The sequence below is a fragment of the Limanda limanda genome, chromosome 6 (assembly GCF_963576545.1).
Source record: "Limanda limanda chromosome 6, fLimLim1.1, whole genome shotgun sequence".
In the NCBI taxonomy this organism is placed as follows: Eukaryota; Metazoa; Chordata; class Actinopteri; order Pleuronectiformes; family Pleuronectidae; genus Limanda; species Limanda limanda.
This window is the reverse complement of record NC_083641.1, coordinates 23,740,292-23,760,422: the sequence shown is the minus strand read 5'-3', so window position 1 is coordinate 23,760,422 and position 20,131 is coordinate 23,740,292. Positions and strand designations below refer to the sequence as shown.

General features: G+C 36.4%; 4 protein-coding genes across 4 annotated transcripts; all 4 read right to left on the bottom strand.

The window, feature by feature from the left end:
• Positions 1-2,144: 2,144 nt before the first annotated feature.
• Positions 2,145-3,119, bottom strand: LOC133002990 (olfactory receptor 13C2-like). The gene has a single exon (XM_061072578.1). It carries the CDS (start codon positions 3,117-3,119, stop codon positions 2,145-2,147), a length of 975 nt encoding a protein of 324 aa, XP_060928561.1.
• Positions 3,120-10,306: 7,187 nt separating this feature from the next.
• Positions 10,307-11,242, bottom strand: LOC133002989 (olfactory receptor 52E4-like). Its single transcript, XM_061072577.1, has one exon. It carries the CDS (start codon positions 11,240-11,242, stop codon positions 10,307-10,309), a length of 936 nt encoding a protein of 311 aa, XP_060928560.1.
• A 3,291-nt stretch (positions 11,243-14,533) lies between these two features.
• On the bottom strand, positions 14,534-15,475 carry LOC133002988 (olfactory receptor 52B2-like). Its single transcript, XM_061072576.1, has one exon. It carries the CDS (start codon positions 15,473-15,475, stop codon positions 14,534-14,536), a length of 942 nt encoding a protein of 313 aa, XP_060928559.1.
• Positions 15,476-17,606: 2,131 nt separating this feature from the next.
• Positions 17,607-18,545, bottom strand: LOC133003853 (olfactory receptor 1E16-like). The gene has a single exon (XM_061073669.1). It carries the CDS (start codon positions 18,543-18,545, stop codon positions 17,607-17,609), a length of 939 nt encoding a protein of 312 aa, XP_060929652.1.
• Positions 18,546-20,131: the final 1,586 nt, after the last annotated feature.

Sequence of the window (20,131 nt, the reverse complement as noted above, 5' to 3'; positions counted from 1 at the left end):
TATGTTACAGTAAATGATTCATCTTATCTGACAAATAAGCCTCTTGAGAAGTTCAAAAATCATAGAAAAACTTTTTTAAAGCATGCATCAGATATGTTCAAATGTATGTTTTGTATTTATGTTGGTTTCATGTAATTTGAAATAACATTTGTACAATTTCTCACTAAAGAAAAGACTGTTAAAAAAAATTGTCAAGTGGTGTAACAACAAAAGAACAAGATATTTAAAATATTCAATCCAACCTAAGTGAATGCAAATGTACGAATAAAAATAATACATTCATTTTAAAATATCACATGAACAGGTCATGATGCTGAAAACACTTTTTAGATTCTAAATAATCTTTGACAAACTGAGCGCAATCTATTTAAAACTATGTTATTACTCTATAATAGAGGATCACTTTTCATTCCACATGAATTTTCCTACAGCTATATTATCATATTTTAACTAAACCACAGTGACACAAAAACAATTATAATGTCATTTTAATCAGCACTTCTAATTCTTACTTTTCTTTTGGCACAGCCTTTAAAATATATATTCTAAATTGCATGTCACTGTATATGTTCGTTATGAAAGTGACAAAACAAAAAACCTTACAAATCTTGAAAAAGAAAATCTTGAATCCTGGAATAAAGTAGAAGTCAGTCAGCTCCTGAAGATCAGTGTAAAGAAACTGGACCTTTCTCAAACAGAGCAGCAGCAGACTCCCAGGCTGACTCACCCTCTAATGTAGACCGCTCACCTCATGCCTTATAATGGAGGACTGATATCATCCCTTTTTAAATTCTCAGTGGAGACGATCCAACAGCTGACCGCTGCAAGCACACAACTGGGACTTTCTTTTATCCGACAATTTCAGAATGATATCCATAGTATTTATCTGAGGATAAAACACAGATAATCCACTGGAGTTGGTGATTGCTTTTATAATTTGTCACTGTAAAATAAAATACAATACGTTGATACATACACTACCAGTCAAAAGTTTGGACACACCTTCTCATTCAATGGTCTTTCTTTCTTTTTCTTTCTTTCTCCATTGCAGATTAATATTGAAGACATCAAAACTATGAAGGAACACATATGGAATTATGTGTAAAACTAAAAAGTGATAAACAAACCAGAATATGTTTTATTTTTTAGATTCTTCGAAGTAGCCACCTTTTGGTTTGATGACAGCTTTGCTGCTCTTGGCCTTCTTTCAATCAGATTCATGCGGTAGTGACCTGGAAGGGTTTTCAATTAACAGGTTTGCCTTGTCAAGAGTTAATTTGTGGAATTTCTTCCCTCTTAATGTGTTTTAGATCATCAGTTGTGTTATGCAGAGGCAGGGTTGGTGAATAGCTCTATACAGTGAATAGGCCTATTCGACTACAATTCTAATCCATATTATGGCAAGAGCCACTCAACCAAGTAAATAAAGTATATAGAACACAGTTATAGTCTATAACTTGGGCTCATGCATGACCTAATCTTGCAATCTGATATCACAAAGCAGACAATCTGATGATATATTCAGCATTTAATCTGCTGTCAGTGAAGGGAGAAAGCCAATTGCATGAGTTTACATGTATTTATTACCTTGGGCTTTAAGAAATATTAAAAATGTTAGACAACATGGGATACAAATGACATAAATTTACAATGATTCAATGTTTATGTTCAGTGACTCAAAAACTGATGAACTCGACATTAGTGGCTAAAGTTGCCAGAGCTTCCTCAATGTGCAAAGCGACCTGACATTGTAAGACTGACAGCAATCTCATACACATTTTACATTTAGACACAAACTGTTTATAATGGGAAAAAAATGTTTTTTCATTCTTTATTGAGCAAGTTTTGTTCTGTAACCAGGCGCTCAATACTGCTTAAACATCAATTCACAAGATAATCACACTTTTCCGTCTACTCTCAACTATGTCTTCTTTTTTATTGAAAGTCTTTTCTTAAAATAAAACTAATTTCAAGTCTTAAAATCAAAAGAGTGCAGAGACTTGCTTTATTGAGGAGACATTTCATATAAGATTTATTTGACATATGGAGATAAACATTTTGTAATAATAGGTTTTGTCCTGGAGAAAAAATAAGATGTGGCTTTCAATATTATAAGAAAGGAAAAACATTGAAAATTGGGTTTGTCAGTCAGTAACAACAGAAACTTGTGTTTTTTGTGCAAAAGACCTTTTATTTAACTGTTTCCTCAAACTCTCCCTCATGTCTTTAGCTCTTAAGCAATAAATGAGTGGGTTAATCATCGGGGGACCAAGGCTGTACAGCATGATAATTACTATTCTCACATCAGGGCTAAATCTAAAGCCAACATTACTGAAGAAATATACAAGACATCTCGGTAAATAATACAGTAATATTATAATCAGTTGCGTGCTACATGTGGACAGAGACTTCAGGCGACCTTGGACATTTGCTATCCTAAGCACTGCGACAATTATGCTGCAATATGAGAAAATGATAAATGCCAGAGGCCCCAGTAGCATAACCATCGCAACAACGAAAGCAGGAAAGCCATACGGGGCCCTGTCCGTGCATGCCAGTGTTGTTATACCAATGTGATCACAGTAGCAGTGATTGATTATGTTTGAGGCACAGTAAGGAAGAGGGTACGCCCTAATAACTAACGATAAAGAAGGTGCCTTGGCAAATATCCAGGCAGTAATACTGAGGATGTAGATGGTGGACTTTTTAAGGATGAGTGAATATCTGAGGGGATGACATATCGCCAAATACCTATCTAAAGCCATCAGGAAAAGAATAAAGGAATTCACGGTGCCCAGATAGTGAACGAAGTACATTTGGATAAAACAAGCGGTGAAGGAGATGCTCCCTGATTGAAACCAATACTTACTGATGATCTTAGGCAACGTGGTCGTGCTGAAGAGAATGTCACAAGCACAGAGATTCAGGATGATATAATACATCGGCTTATGAAGGCAGCTGTCTGTTGCAAATAGGAAAATAATCGTTGCATTGCCAATCACAGTTAAGGAGTAAACAAAGAACAACACCGCGGAGGCGAGACCTTGGTATTCTGGATGAAGTCCCGGGAAACCAGTGAGGAAGAATTCAGTCACTGCGCTGTTATTTCCCTCTGGCATGATGGAGCAGAAATATCCTGAACATGACAGAGAAACAGTTTAACACACGCATCAGATTAAACAATTTAACATCAAACATTTCAAGCAATTCTACTATTTAATCGATAAACAGTTGTTATGCTGTCTTTAATTTATGTTACAGTAAATGATTCATCTTATCTGACAAATAATCATCGTGAGAAGTTCAAACATCTTATCTTTAAAGCATGCATCAGATATGTTGAAATTTATATTTTGTATTTATGTTGGTGTCATGTAATTTGAAATAACATTTATACAATTTCTCACTAAATATAAGACTTAAGGTGCCTGAAAATGTTAAGTGGTGTAACAACCAAAAAACAAGATAAAATATATTCTAAATTGCACGTCACTGTATATGTTTGTTATGAATGTGACAAAACAAAAAACCTCAGAAATCTCGAATAAAAAATCTTGAATCCTGGAAGCAAGTAGAAGTCAGTCAGCTCCTGAAGATCAGTGTAAACAAACTGGACCTTATCGACAGAACGGCAGCAGACTCCCCGGCTGACTCACCCTCTAAAGAAGACCGCTCACCTCATGCCTTATAATGAGGGACTGACATCCATCCCTTTTTGTAACCCCAGTGGAGACGATCCATCAGCTGACCGCTGCAAGCACATGACTGGAAGTTTCTTTATCCCGACAATTTCCAAATTATATCCATTGTAGTTATCTGAGGATAAAACACAGATAATCAACTGGAGTTGGTGATTGCTTTTATAATTTGTCACTGTAAAATAAAATACAATACGTTGATACAAACATCAATAATAAGAACCTCATGATTTTCTTATTTCAAATTATAGCTCAATATCCCTGCAATTCATGTAGTTAATATTAATTTAATCATTTGGGAGATGCTTTGTTGTGCATGACAGCCCCTCATGATGGCTGATTGGAAGAAACATTAATTTAATAAAGCTAATGAATTATAAGTCCCACATGGGTAAACCACTTCAAAACAACAAAAACCCCAATGTGCACCTAAATTGACTCTGAGGAGGGAGTGTTAATATCCCCAGTGCTTAATTGTGGTCTCCCAGCATGTGGCCTGGGTTCATCGAGGCAACGAGCCAGGAAACATGGAATGTGAGTTACATGCTTGAAAAAGACAATGACATCTGTGGTTGGTACGATCACTATCTGTAGTATTAACAGTATTTGTATGGGTGATGTAGTGATAGGAAATCTGATGGTAGCAGCAGTTGGATTAGTGGTGTAAGAGATAGTTGAGATACATGGTTACATCCTCCCTGAAATACTTTAACTAGAGTTTTTTGTTTTAGTTTTATAACGAAGCAAAACCATGAATCAGTAAAATATTCTCATAGAATTATTTTGTCAGATGGTGGATTTAATACAAGAGCAATTCTTTTCATTTAGTAAAGCATAGAATCCCAAAAGTAACACAAACATTCTCAAGTGGAATGGTGACATCTTATTGGTAAAAGTACTATAACTACTACTACTAGTAGTAGTAGTAATATCAATACGAGTACATGTACAATGCTGGAGGGGTTGCTTTTATGACGTATCTCACTAAAGTTCACAAATACCTTAAAGCAGCTGGCACCAATTAAAAGTGATGTTGACATTTTGGACATCTTTTGGAGTACTTACGAGGACGAGTCCTTGAAAGGCACAACAAGAGCAAGGCACCGAAAGGGTATAAGAGGACTTCCATTTGGTAAAGCCACTATACCAGGGAACTGTCAGAACCTTCTCCAGTTTGACGACCACAAGAGGTAAACTCTTCAGCTTCCTGTCCCAAGGTCCTCCTTCTGGCGTTCTGTGAGGAAGACGATTGTCTCCTCTGGAAGTTGTCTCCACCGATGTGATGGGGGTGGTCTGCAGGATCTCCACACCTTGGCCCCATACAGCCATGAAGAAGCTGGTGGTCATACAGGTAGTAGTGCATGTATCACACGCTGGACAAAATGGCCCGCGGTCGACAGCCATGTTGTGTGCCCTTCCCATGTTACATGTTTGACATGCCATCACCAACTAACTGAAGGTGGCCAAAAACAGAAGGAAGTGATGATGTCGTGGCACACCCTGAGATTCTGCCACAAGCTGGGGTTTTGTGGCAGTTGGTAAACGTGCTGCAGGGGCATGAAGGCCGAACTTCAGTTCAGATCCATCTGCTTCTGCTCTCTCACACTCTAAGATCCCTCACTTTTCACACATAGCAATGCCAGGCCATAATCTGTGGAAAGTTGAACAGTTGACATAATCAACATGTGTTCATAGAATGGTCTGGTCTATTGAAATAACTTAGTGATAGTCTTCCATGCATTTAATGAAAACTGTCCCATGGCCCAAGGTGCAGACACATCGTAAATGTATATTTGCAGATCCTGTGGTTTTCAATTGGGACAATCCCACCATGTTGTTGTATTTTCTTTAATTTATTATTCGCTTATATTTTAACAAAACATACTTTTGTCTTTAATTTGTAAATAAATAATATTTGCACCACAAAAAATATGGAGTAAGCAGTTTGGGGCTTTTCAACGCCATTTAACACGGTTATCAGAATGTCAATCTGGCTTATTCTCCTGATTTCTTCTAGAAATACTAAGTTTACCAAGTTGATGCTTGTCATCAAAATGTTAAGCAACATGTTAGCAATGCCACCACTGTAAAGTATGTTGTAATGAGAATTCACTGAGGTACAAAGACACCAGGGGGCGGCAGTCACACACTCACACTTTAATCACACACGTGAGACCATGATTGGCACGAGACACTAACTAGTGTCCTCCTGGAACCCGTTTGTGTTTTTGTTTCTGAATAACATTAGTGTTGAAACAAACATGTCACACTTCCTGCAAAACAAAACTTTGTAATAGTTCAGGTCCGTTTTCTTTCTTACAGCAGTGAAAGTAGCAAGAGGACAAATTCATTATATGATATGATGTGATGGGGAATAAGGTTTTGTTCTATATTAGCCTCAGATTGTGTATTTAGGTCTCTTATTTGCAGAGATGTCTTGGAAAGTGAGTTCTCCGTACATTATGCTAGTTTTGTTGAACATGATTTGTGATGAATACACTTCAAAAGTTTGTCCTCCATGCCCACAAAGGGCAAAGTATTAACACTGGAATAGTAAGTGATAAAATACAGATTTTATATCTAAGATGACCAAGACACTAAAATCCTTGTGTCTTCATATTCACCAGAAAATGATGAAGATGCATCTTTAACAGGAAAGTTTCAAATCTGAGGACAATTTGTTGTTGACATTCACAGATAGAGATCCACCAATTCAGCAGATTTCCAAATTAGTATTTTTTAAATTTATCTACAAATCTATCTCGCTACCAGCCGAAATCTGAGGCCAAGGAGCCTGTCCAATTAAAAGTTACAGTGCTGCTGAGCATTAAAACCCTAAATCATGGAGGTTGTCGGTTGAACTCTGTTGTTGGTTGTAGTGGAGGCTGTTCTGATCTTATTTTGTTAAATATGCCTTTTCACAATGCTTCAATCATAGTCCATGAAAGAAACTTTAACATTTGAGTATATCCATAATCACAGAGAGATAAAGTTTTCACAGGACATGAATTAAACAAACTTTAAATGTGTTCATTACAGAAACTGACATTAGAATATCATTTCATACTCGATCCGGTGCTGCCACCTGCTGGTTGATCATATATTTGCACATCATCTAAAAAACCTACACAAAATCAGAAATGAGGTTATAATGAATATGTGCTTTATTTAATTATATTATGACATTATATTTTGTAAAAACGTGAGTTGTGCCTTAATTCCATTATACTCACTACTGCAATACATCACACCTGGAAACAGATCAACATAATAAAGCAGTCGTTTATAAAAATATAAATGATTTTTATTTTAATGGTATTTAACAGTTCATGAGGGAATGTTTTCTTATACTAATTTCTTTCTTTTCCTTTTTAGATGAACAGCAACTGATGAAGTTTCAACATTAGTGTTAATGTAATTTATGGATTAAAAACCACATGTTGAGCGAACACTGATGCTCACATGCTATCTAAAGTTATATACTGTAGATGTGTGCTGTCGAACACAAAACCTGGACATTTAAAAGAGCTTGAAAAAATTCCATAAAGACATTTTGATCAACTCTATCGAAGTCAGAATTGAGAGAAAAGTCCAACCAACAAAGGAATATTGAGGCTGAATTAGATTTTGCTTAATGATATGTTGGCTGCACGGCCTTTTTCAAGAGAAACATAAGGATCACTTACATATATGTTACCGTCTTTTTCTTTTTTCTTTCTATGTTATACTCATTTTGATTTATACAAATTAATTTCAATGTTACAATTTGTATTTTTGAAATGTTCGCCCTGCTGCTTTACAACCAGATTTCTGACAATAAACTGAACTACTACTTCACTATTGTGTAATTTCATTTTAACTGAGCAACACTGCAATTATCTGTGAAATTTATATATATCTCAATATCTTTCCAATGCGCAATCATAATAACATTTTAATTTCCTGTTCACAAGGTGTATTTTATTGCCTTTATTGTGATCCCTTGTGTTTATATTGCATGTTTTACGTATTTATTACTTTTTACGAGTGTTATTTATTTTTACTTTCCCCTTTGCTGTTGTAACGTGGCACATTTCTGTGTGGTGGGACTATTAAACAATGGCCTTATCTTATCTTAAGTGGATATGTAATAGTGGATTTTGGTCCGTTTTGGTTTTGACAATATATTGCTATTGTGAAGTAAAGTAAGTTATTATAGTATAACTTTAACTTTTCATAACCTCACGCGTGTCACTGTCGGAAAACAACACAGTGGCTGTTTACTCTCGCGTCACCAAACCCTCGGAGGTTCATTACAGGAGCTGAGTGCTGAGGACACATCGCTCCTGAGGGCTGAGGGTGACACATCTTTCCCATCAACACATCGTCAACAAGGAGGTCATTAACCTAATGAGCAAAGTTAGAGAAAGAAACAGTTTTATGAGTAAATATGACACCTTGGATAGATGTGTCTTCAAAGTTCAGTTGGAGATTCGAACAACTGAAGGGTGATGACGTTCACCTCCAACTAGTCAGATGCTTCAAAACTTTATTAAAAAACTATTAAAATATTATACGTCTGTAAAACTGTCTTATCTACATGTATGTATATGGATGCATGAGATTGAAAGAAAAAAAATAAAAGTACAAACAAGACAGATAAAGTGTGAAGTTTTAACATATCCTTTAATATACCTCTTGAGGTTCTCCTCTCTAACAAGTTACAGTTTGTATGCATTAACTTTAATACTCCGCTAACAAGTGCATGTTTTTATATGCTGAAAATCATATTGATGTAATTATTTATCTCTGCCAGCTTTGATTTTTTTATTACGTAATATCAAATCATATTTATCATCAAACAGGTGCATTGTTATGTTGTGTGAGAGTAAGTGTGTGTTGTGCATTAAACACTTTAAATTGTGATGGGTAGCAAATGATAAAAAGGGTTTAGTCTTCTTATGACCGACCCTTTTTTATTTATTTTTTGTCCGTCCTTTTTGACTTTTATTTGCCACCTGTTAATGGATTTTACAAAACATTTAAAAATATGCTTATTTGTTATATTTTTTTATTATCTATTTGTATGTGACTGTGATACATCATAAAAACATTCTATAGATATTGACCATACAAAAATAATAACTTATTATTACTGCTTTTTTTAAATGAAATGTTTTAATAAAAAAAAGTTAATTAATTAATATATCCTAAAATTCAAAACAAATTTACATAGTTCATTCAAATAATAATAAATAAAAAAATCTTTATTGATTAGCTTTCACCATTTATATATATCCAAACTTTAATAAGATACGGGCGATGAGAGTTTCAAATGTAACTGTGGTACTGACAAAGTGCAGTATGTCAGTGGGCCTCTATTCAAAATGCAGTAGTTAGTTTAAACCACCCACATTCGTTGATAAATTGAAAGATTGTATTATTTATTTCTCTGTGTGTGAATAAATATCAATATTGTGCAAATAAAGCAAAATGGAAACGTGAAATGTGAAGTAGGTCATTTTATGACATCATAACATTGATGTTTGCAATTTAAAATCTCACCGAAGCATTTTAATGGAAAATATTAGTATACACACACAAACAGGTACAAAACAGCTAAACTAAAACAAGCAGGCATTCATATGTACTTGTTAATTAAAATGAAAAGCGGGGGACGTTGGATGTACTGTATATATACATATATAGCAATTACTTCTTAATCTGGATCCATTTGTAAATAGACATACAAAGGTAAAAGGTTTAGTAGGGGTCAATTCAGTAAATATTTAAAACACCAGCTACATATTATTTGAAATAGTTTTCCATATTTCTTTGGTTTTCTTCCTCTTAAATGTATGATATAATGTGCTTTAATATGTATAAATAACTGGCATATTGTAAGCTACAGTCCCAGTGGGGTTAGTACCTCTGATACTGTTACAGCCTCCCAGGTCTTTTACTAATGTCAGAAAGCACAAGAGGCCAGCAAATCACTCGCAATTGCACCCGCTCCGTTCTGTGTTGAACCAATAGGAAGAAACCTAATGTGCTTTCTGTACATTTGTTGGCATGAAGGAGTTTGTTGTGTACTAATTGAGCCCTCTGCAATATATATATATGTAAATATATTCAGTAAAACTTTGATAATACTTGAATGGACAGATAAACATTCCTTTATTTAGCAAAATACCATCAACAAGTTTAGCTCATATTAAGTAAAGGCTCAGCTGTTTTACATCCCCTGCAAAAAAATATGTACACAATTTTATCACAGTATTTATAAACAAGAGAAATGTATAATTTAAATAGCGTAAGTGGAAAATAAATCAACAAACAAGTTCTTAAGCACATAAATATCGTTTTATTTGCTGCAACTGCTCCTGAAGAAAAATGATCAGCATGACAAAGAAGTATAATAATAAAACCTTAATGAATTATGTGCTTAAATGTGGCAGAACATTCTGAGCATTATCTTGTATAACGTATGTTTATTTAGAGGTTAATTCCTCTTAAACATAGTTTTACTGTTGTTCATTTGCTTTATTTGAATTCGTCAGAAACATTCTAAACATATAAACGAAGGGACCGAGTTTGTAGCTGAAACAAGAAAAGGAGGAGGAAAAAAATCAAGTTACAGTTGTTGTTGGAAAGATTTTATTCCTAAACCATTGCACCACTTTTTCTCGAATTTCTTTAGTTTTCAGTCCGTAGATGATGGGATTCAGTGTCGGAGGGAAAATTAAGGTTGAGACGCCGATGAACCTCCTCAAATGTGGGGAAATGTTCTGTATCCTGTATGATATGATAGTGAAGAGCCCCAGGCACTCCAGCAGGAGGAAAACTATCAGATGCGTGGCACAGGTCTGCAGAGCTTTGGCCCTTGTGTCCAATCGTTTGGTTCTGAAACACGCAACAAGGATCTGGAGATATGTGTACACAATCATGAAGAGAGATATCAACTGGGAGAGGGCGACCATGCAAAGCCCATAAATGTTGTTGACGGTGGTTCTGCCGCAGACCAGAGACAGCAGCGATGGATTATCACAGTAGGCCTGTGTGATCTCGGATCGACAGCGGGGTAAACGCAAAAGCAGAAAGAAAAGCACGGCTATCATAAGCAAACAACTCAGCCACACAATCGTGATTATTCTCATGATGTGAGCGTTCGTCATGACAGTGTTGTATTTCAAAGGGCAGCAGATGGCGATGTATCTATCGTACGCCATGGCAGTCAGGAAAAACACTGCCCCTCCCGCATAGATGTGGATGAAGAACGCCTGGGTGACACAGGTGGAGTAGTGCATCGTCCGGCTGTTTGTCAGGATTTCCTTGATGACCTGTGAAAAGAACGCTGTGGAGCCAATGAGGTCGTTGATGGGGAGGTTCAGCAGGATCAGATACATGGGCTGGTGCAGAGATTTGTTCAGTACAATGGTGAAGATGAGAATGAGGTTGCAGAAAAGTATAATCATGTAGCACAGCGTTGCGAAGAGAAAGGCAGGAGCGACGGCTTCAGGGGAGAGGTTGTAGTCACTCAGCAGGACGAAGGAGGAGTTGTCCATCCTGATGCTCTTCTTCCCTGGAAGAGGGAAAAGCCATTAATAGTGCAAAACTATTTTTATACACAGCATTGCATCAGCAAAGACATAATAAAAAAGTGTATCTTCTTAATACGAAAAAGACATGCATCAATAACAGTTAAATTCAGGTGGAATGAGAAAATTAAGTGTTACTGCGAAGGATAGAACTAACCAAATTAAAAACCTGAAGACATCAACTCCTCCGCGACTGGAGTTCACATGCACGTTTCACCAAAATACACATTAACACATTAATCTTGTGTGTTGGATTTACAGTTTCGAGCTAGAACAAAATACACACAGTGAAAAGCAGAAAGTAAGATAAATCTAAATAAATATCATCACCAACCACACAGAATACTGACAGTGACAGTGACAGTGACATCTGGTGGGAGGTTGCAAGGGATCAGCAGTTATATACACGTGATTTCTGTTGAAAACGCAGCTCCCCAGAGTTTTTTCCAGGTTATCATAAAGTTTGTCTCGATTGTCATGACAGTCGCTGGCTCACGAGAGACTTTGGAAATGTCATTACCTCATAGCAACCGGCAAATTAATGAAAGTCAAATAGCAGAAAGATTAATTAATTAATTTATGAATGAATTTAAGTACTTAAGTTCTTTATGGTTAAAATAGCAAATGTAAGTGGTTTAGAATCTGAATCAGAGTTTATTACCAGGTAGGTTTACATATACAATTTGCTGTGGTGTGTTTTGTGCAGATATGAAAATTGGAAAAATATATATACATAGTATATATATAAGTATTTGAACAACTGGACATTTACAATTAAAAGTATGTATACATACTTTTAATATATATATAAATATATAATAATAAAAAATAATATATAATATTTTATATTTTATATTATTAGGTCTGACTGACACAAATGATGCAGAAGTAGTTTCCCTCATCTCTGGTGAAAGAGCTTGGAATTAACAAACAAAAAAGGTACACAAACACATCGAGGCGGTCGTGTGTGGAAACATCTTGGACAGAATATATGTAGAATAAGCTGAAGTTATAGAGTTAATACTTCTTAACAGAAGGTTGAGCGGACAACAGTGTGGGTGCTGGATGAAAAAATAAACTTAAAAAATGTGTCGAAACATTTAAAAACTGTTCTTTGTTTGTACAGCAGAAGAATTGGCTGCACAAAGGACCCAGATGACCCTCTGGTTTCCAGCTCTGTCTCCTACAAATTACATTTATATGCAACTAATTTGCATGAAATACAAAATGAGGGAAACATAATTCTTTGTTTCTTATTAAGATGATGAAGAAATGTATTTTTTTAACATATCCAGCATATATTCATACCATCAAAAATTCAATCTTGTAATACTGACATCATGGAGTCAAGGTCCAGGGCTGTGTTTGTGGGGTCAGGGGTCATGCAAACACATAATTTAAAAAAATTAAAAAACAACTGATATAATTTCAAGTAGTGAGGGATGTCGAGGCTGTGGCTGTTGGAGCAGTGCTTTTGTAGGACTTGGGGCTCTATCATAAAAGTAAACGATAACATCCATGATAAAAAATTAAAGTGTTGTTCTCATAATTCCATCTTTTCAAATTCAGTTAGGGTCCTGAGCACATTTTCATTTCAGGGTTTTACACTATTAAATAAAAATGAATTTTTGGGGCCCCCCGGTGGCGGCATCAGAAAAGACAGCGTTGCTTAATAATCAGTTCTTTGACATTAACTTTACACTTGATATCATTCTGCTTCTATCATGATCATATGCTGCTGTATTTCCTGTCTCATGTCTGCACATCTCAAATTACTTTGAAATCAATCTCTAATCATTATCAGATTGTATAAACAAGTTTATACCATTTGAAAAATAGGTTCTGTCATTTTTCCACCTTCCTGGGGGAGAAACACATGAATCCGAGAAACGCTGCTTTTTCAACTGTAGGAAAGGGGACAGAGGAAAGCTTCAATGATTATTCATTTAATTTATAATTGATTAATGTCAGTTTATTATCTCCAAAAGGTATAATAAAGTATACATTTTTAACAATTGAATGATTATTTTAGTCATTTTTAAAGCCAAAATGCAAAGTTTCTGCTTGTCTTGCTTCCACAAATCTCAGTAATGTTTTTATTTTTTAGAGGATTTGTTTAGGTCAAATAATATCAGTTACATAAATAAACAATTTCGACAAATCTTAAACATTTTTTTACGTTTTTTAGACAGAATGATGAATCAATTAAATAAGAAAACAATCAGCAGATTTAATAGATGACGAAAATAATCAATAGCTTGAGGGCGTAGCCATGATAATGTGATTAAACTTGTGAAATTATACGATTAATTTTATGTTCGGCCTGACAGTTGTGTTTTTTTTAAATAATCTACTTTTATAAATTTTTGTCAGTGACTCTTTTGACATTGAAATTTCAATACAAGGGCATTTGACAAAAAACAATATACTTGTATTGCAATTTTAATCATATAACAAGGGCTGCACATATTTAAAACTATTTTCAAAAGTTAATTAATATTTCAAGTGTTTTTTCCTCAATCCGCATTTTAGAAATGATCAAATTGGTGTTGAGACAAGCTAAATTTATTCAAATAAAAAACTTAAAAACCAAATTTGCACAAAATGAAAATGAAATACTCAGGTTGAATTAAAGAGTTTATTATTAGTCAGAAACATCTCAGTATTACACCTTATGGGGGAACATATGATGAGTCTCAGTCACTTTAAGTCATGTCAGCATCGTCATTATCTTGGTGAGGTTCATCTTATATTCATACAGAGACAGGAAGACAAATCCTCACTCTAAACATAAAAGAATCCTTATCTTATTCTCATCAATGAAACAACACCTTGGTCGGCCAGCAGAAAAAAGGATGCTTCTCCTTCATTTACTTTCAATGCTTGGTTGATCTTTATTCTGCAGAGGTTTACAGTAATGGTGTTTACAAACATACACACGAACATTGGATAGAGGCACATTCGACTTGTTCGCTACATATACAGTTTGGCCAACACAATCTGTGTTACGTCTCCACTGTAAAACAACACGTGGTACGTATGTGTAAGTGTAGAGGAATCTGTCAGTCTGTCTGTGGTTTGCTGATGACCCCAGAAAGCGCAGTGTCAGCTCAAAGAAAGCATCAAGCAGGTCAATTCAATCAATGCATTTTTTGTGGAAACTCTCCGCCCCTGCAATCATACTGGATTGTGAAATCGTCTCCATTACCAAGACGGTGAAAACCCTTCAGCGTGATTTCTCAAAAATCGAGGAACTGCTCATCCCTTGATTGAAACTACACCTCTCCTGAGGAACCCTTTTATGCTCTGTCTCAATTCTGTGATTTTTAATCCATATATGATGGGGTCAAAAAAGGGGGGAAATATAACGACTGACACGCCGAGGACCCTTCTCATGTACGGCGAGGCGCTCTCGATCCGATGAGCGATGAGCGTAATGAGACTGTTGAACTCTAAGAGCAGGAAAACCACTAAATGGGAGCCACACGTCTGGAGGGCTTTCCTCCGAGCGTCGGGATGATTGGTCATGACACACGTGCGTAAGATCTGTAGATAAGTGTATATTATTATAGCCAGAGATGCACCTTGAGTCAAGCACATGATCACCAGTCCGTAGTAGTTGTTCACTCTGATGTCGTCACACACCAGTTTCAGTAGTGACGGATTGTTGCAGAACAAATCAACCACGTGCGTCTTGCACATTTTGAACCGTGCGAGCAACAAAATCAACGTGAAGACGATGGAGAAGGTAATGAGCCATATCGAAGCAATGATTTTTATTAAATTCTGTGGAGTCATGACGGCGTTGTACCTCAGAGGACAGCAAATGGCGACGTACCTGTCGTACGCCATGGAGCTCAAGATCAGGAAGTTCCCCCCGCCGTAGAAGTGAATGAGGAAAGCCTGAGTAATACACGCGGGCTGGGAAATCAGTCGGTCCTGAGTCACTACGCTGTAAACGAGATGGGGGAAAAAAGCCGTAGCTCCCATCATGTCGGTAATCGGCAGGTTGAACAGCAGGATGAACATGGGCTTGTGCAGCTTTTTACTCACAACAATAGCTGCTAACACCAACAAGTTGAAAAACATGATTAACAGATACGTTATAGTTCCAAACACAAAGGCTGGGTATATGTTTGCATCAGATAGACCCAGTGGTGCCAGTGAGAGTAAAACAGGAGAAGACACATTTGTATACATGACTGGAAATGAATGTCCTCGCTGTTGCCTCTTTGGTCAATGAAGGAATTTCCCCCTGAAAGAAATGATTAACAGTTTTAATAACATCCCCATTAAAAAACAATCTCAGATTAAGATGTACGTGTGATAACTCTGCATTACCCTGTGCACATCTCCAGTTGATCTGTGTTGTAAGATGGAATCCAAAACTCTTTATTGGTATTTAAGCACGAGGGTACACAGGGATTTCACCCTAGAGAACTGACGCACAGCATGTGTATGACCTCATACCCTTTAAGGCCTTTTTTTTTATATCAGAGTCAGAATGAATATTTAAAACTGTATCTTCACCTATTGTCTCTAATTTAATTCACTTTAATGTAACTTGATTTATTCAGGTGGTCTCCTCTACATTGAGATCCCATCGAGTAAGCAAACATCAACGGCTCCCTGATGCCAAAACAAATTCTTGCCAACTTGCCAAAAAATAGAGAAAAGAAATTATCATATTTATTAGAAGTTCCAGAAATGTTTCTTTCAGATTCATGCTGAATATTAAAGGTTCAGTGTGCAGGATTTAGTGACATCTAGTGGTGAAGTTGCATGTTTATGAAAGTGTTTGGTGTTTGATGATGGGTCATTTTTAACATATAAGCACATTTCACTCATGAGATCATAGCTGAGCTGTGATCTGTGGTTTTCAGTTGAATGGATGAATATGAAAAAGCGAAATTCATATGATGAAAATGTTTTGAATGTATGAATACTCAATACTTCTTCCTTGTTGTTGAGGACGAGTGCGTCTCTTTGGAAATATGTGAGTATGAAAATCGGCTGAGGGGGTGATACTTTTTGATGAAACAAAAAAGAAATAAGGCGAGACACTTCTCAAACACATCTTACTATCTCTGCCATGCATTAGTGAGTCCATTTTCCCATGCACTAAGATAGAGATAGCTTTGAACTTTTCCATGATTCCAGAGGGCCTTTATTTCATTTATTTGAAGGCCTCATACACGTTCCCATAAAGAGTCATGTTAGTTAGGTATAATAAAGTTGTACTTTACTTGATGGGACGTAAAAAGTACTTAATAACTCTTTGTCCTGCACCACTTTACTTGAGGGTGTTAAAAAAAAGTAATTATCAGTTACTAGATTAGTAATAATGAGAAGTCAGTTTTGTCCTGTTGATTCCCAACTATTTATGAACAAATGATTCCAAATACCATTGTTGTATTCACTTTGTTACCTGATCTGCACCCTCAGTCTTTTCTCCTCGGCTTATATAATATATAATTATACAACTTTTCTAATTTTCATGTGACTGAATTCAATGAGTGGTAATAGTCAAATGAAATTGTGAATTTCTTTCAATAAATGATTGAACAACTTTTAATAGGTTTCAATACGTTGTCAGAGTTTATTAGTGGACCACACTGCAAACCACAGCACATTCTGCTTTTGATTTAGCGATAACTGTAGTGTAATTGCAAGTTATTTACATTTGAAAATTGATACAAACAAATTAATTAAGAAAAATTACAATTAAGGAAACAGGTTAACCTCCCTTTTAAAGCAAGTGATATTTAATCATGCAGTCACAGTTCGAGAGAATAAAATCAAGATATGAAGCAAACGTTTTTAAATGATCATTCCAAATTTCATTCATTAGTGTAAATCATGGGACAATTTCTACTGTAAATCATGATGATTCACAGAGACACAGAAGATAAGACCATAATATAAAACTGTTGATTGTAAGATGCAGCTTGTTTCAGCTCATTATCATTTGTTTGAACACAGTTGTATTGAGGTTAATACGTTCGACAAAGACAACAAAACATGTTAAGTGTTATTTCTCAACAAGTTGTATTAAAGAAAAAAGATTTTTAAAGATGCACGTTAAACTATACAAACAAAAATAACAACAGACAATAAAATTAAGATCCAGAGCCAAAAATCTTCAGTCTCAGACTTATATTTCTACGTTCATGATTTCTACAGTGAACGCAACAGTTGAACGAGGTTTGATTTACAGTTGCCACAGTAGTGTTTGCACTGGGAGGGAGTTCCTGGGATAGCACAGTGGTAAAATGTCAACTGCAGCTTAAAGAGAAAGAATTCATTGCTGTTCACCATCATCTCGGATGTTTTATATATTAGAAACTCTTTTCTTTAAGACTCTCAGGAGTGTGCGTCTTATCTCACTGGTGTACAGCCCGTACACGATAGGATTCAGAATCGGGGGCACGATGAATATCAGCATGCCCATAATCTTTTGCAAGTCGGCTGAGGTGTTTTTGAATCTGTGAGATAAAATTGTGAAAGTTCCCGTGATCTCGAATATGACCAGTAAGACCATCTGTGCGACGCACGTGTTGACGGCCTTGCTCTTGGCCTCCGACCTCCTGGTGAGCACGCACGTGATGAGAATCCTCACGTAGGAAAAGGCCTGAACCGACAGACTCACAGCTTGCATGAAGGCCGTGTTGAACAGACCGATGATGTTATTAACCGTGGTGTTTCCGCACGTGAGCTTCAGCAGAGACGGATTATCGCAGAACACATTCTTGACGACAAACCTGCACCTCGGCAGTCGGGTCTGCAGACAGAACAGTGACAGGTTCAAGACAAAGTCGAGACCCCACACGAGACAGATGATACAGATAAGAGTCCGGGGGGTCATGACAGAGGTGTAGCGCAGCGGCATGCAGATGGCAACGTAGCGATCGAATGCCATCGCCCCGAGAATAAACAAAATCCCTCCACCGTACATGTGGAGCAAGAACGCTTGTAAAACACACAGCGGGTAATACACCTTGTTGGTCTCCGTGACGATGTCTGACAGGACCTTCGGCAGCATGGCAGAGATACCGATCAGGTCATTGAGAGGAAGACTGAACAGGATGAAGTACATGGGTTTGTGAAGGTTCCTTTGCGTAATGATCAAAGTCAACAACACCAGGTTGCAAATGATGCCAAATAAGTAAATCATGAGACCCAGCAGGAATATGGGGTACTTCCCTCCAGGTGGAATAACAAAGGTGTCCAGGGTCAACTCAGACATGAACCCGAAAGATCTGTTGTCCATCTCTGCTTTGATTAGTGAGGAGAGAAACAGTCGTGATAATACATTGTTGGAAACTGAGCGGAGGTCTGAGGAAGTCACAGTTTAAGACGACATGTCCCTTTGACAGAGGTGAGAGCTGCCCTGCCCACCTTCTTTTATCTAACTTCACCATCACTTGTTTACGTCAATGTTTACCCCTGGGAGAGTCAGTGAAGATGAGTGTCAGGATAACTGAAGGTAAACAAAACAAAGAAAGAGACATGGCACAATAGGAACTTATATTCCAGTGAGCCAAAGGGATTTTAGGCCCAGATAAATTCCCTAAACTGTGTCTTCAAACTACTTCATTACAATAAAGTTAAGTTTCTGTGGGAGTAGGAGCTGAAGTTATAGATCGAGTCTCAATGAGCTTAAAGTACTAATCCGTCCATCAAGTGGATCGGAGGAGATGGTGAGCTGAAGGAAACAGGCGAAAGGTAGGGAAAGGTAAGGAAGGGGCTAAAGAACAACCTAAAACATGAAATAGACAAAACAGGATGTTCTTTAATTCACTAAAGAGTGTGTTTGGACCTACACCAGCATCTGATCAATCTTTTCATTCAGACGTCTGTAACTCCTTAATTATACTAGTTTTTTTTTTCTTAATTATCAAATTTATTAAATGTATCTTGGTCTCATCCAGACTTTTTATATTTATTTTAAAGTCACACTTGTATGCTCAAAAGCAGAACTATGAACTGAAATGAAAGTCCACCTATCGTGTCTAATTCCACATTTTGTGGCTGTAGAACTCTTGAGACATCAAGACGTAGAAATCAGGCTCTAAACTTATTTTATATTTTATAATCATTACTTTTCATTAAATTACAGAAATAATGATATGACACTTAACCTATAATTCTGATCTTTTACAGGAACTTATTTGCAACAATATCAAGTATATGGATTCGGTCGACAGGATTACATCAGATAGTTGCTTCATTACAAGTTCAAAGCTAATTTATTAATGAGCCCCACTGGGACCTGAGTAAATGATGTGTTATTAACTGTCTCAGGATGTAATTACTCCCTGGACAATGTGCAAACCTCCGGGTGATAATGATGTCTTTTGTTATTAGCTAATGACTGATGTTGTTGAATGACACCCACAGGAGGTTGGAAATATAGAAAACAACTTTCAAACATTTGATTTCTTAACTTTCCTCAAGTATTGTTAATATCCTGTTAACATTTATATTAAGTTCACAGTTCAATGTTAAGCAGCACGACATAGTCTTTGCTGAAAATTAGTTCTTCCTCTTTTAAACTACATTGTTTTCTAACAAGCGGCTCCTTGATTGTATTAATATGTGAAATAACTCACTTAATTAAAAATATATAAGATTAAAATGGTGTTTTTCAGCTTTTCTTGTTTCTTTTCATGACCATGTTTCCCTGAAGGAAAAACAGTAATTGAAACAGTGTGGAACTGTAGTTGCCACATCGGGCCTTTGGGAACAAGGACAGTGTTAGGACCCTAGAACCTTAGCACCTTAGGTATTAGGACATTAGGACATTAGACTCATCCCCTCACCCAAGAGAAATGGACGAGATGGACCCTTGAGTTT

Excerpts from the sequence above, each read along its gene's own strand:
- LOC133002990 (XM_061072578.1), bottom strand. The coding sequence starts at position 3,119 with ATGCCAGAGGGAAATAACAGCGCAGTGACTGAATTCTTCCTCACTGGT.
- LOC133002989 (XM_061072577.1), bottom strand. The coding sequence starts at position 11,242 with ATGGACAACTCCTCCTTCGTCCTGCTGAGTGACTACAACCTCTCCCCT.
- LOC133002988 (XM_061072576.1), bottom strand. The coding sequence starts at position 15,475 with ATGTATACAAATGTGTCTTCTCCTGTTTTACTCTCACTGGCACCACTG.
- LOC133003853 (XM_061073669.1), bottom strand. The coding sequence starts at position 18,545 with ATGGACAACAGATCTTTCGGGTTCATGTCTGAGTTGACCCTGGACACC.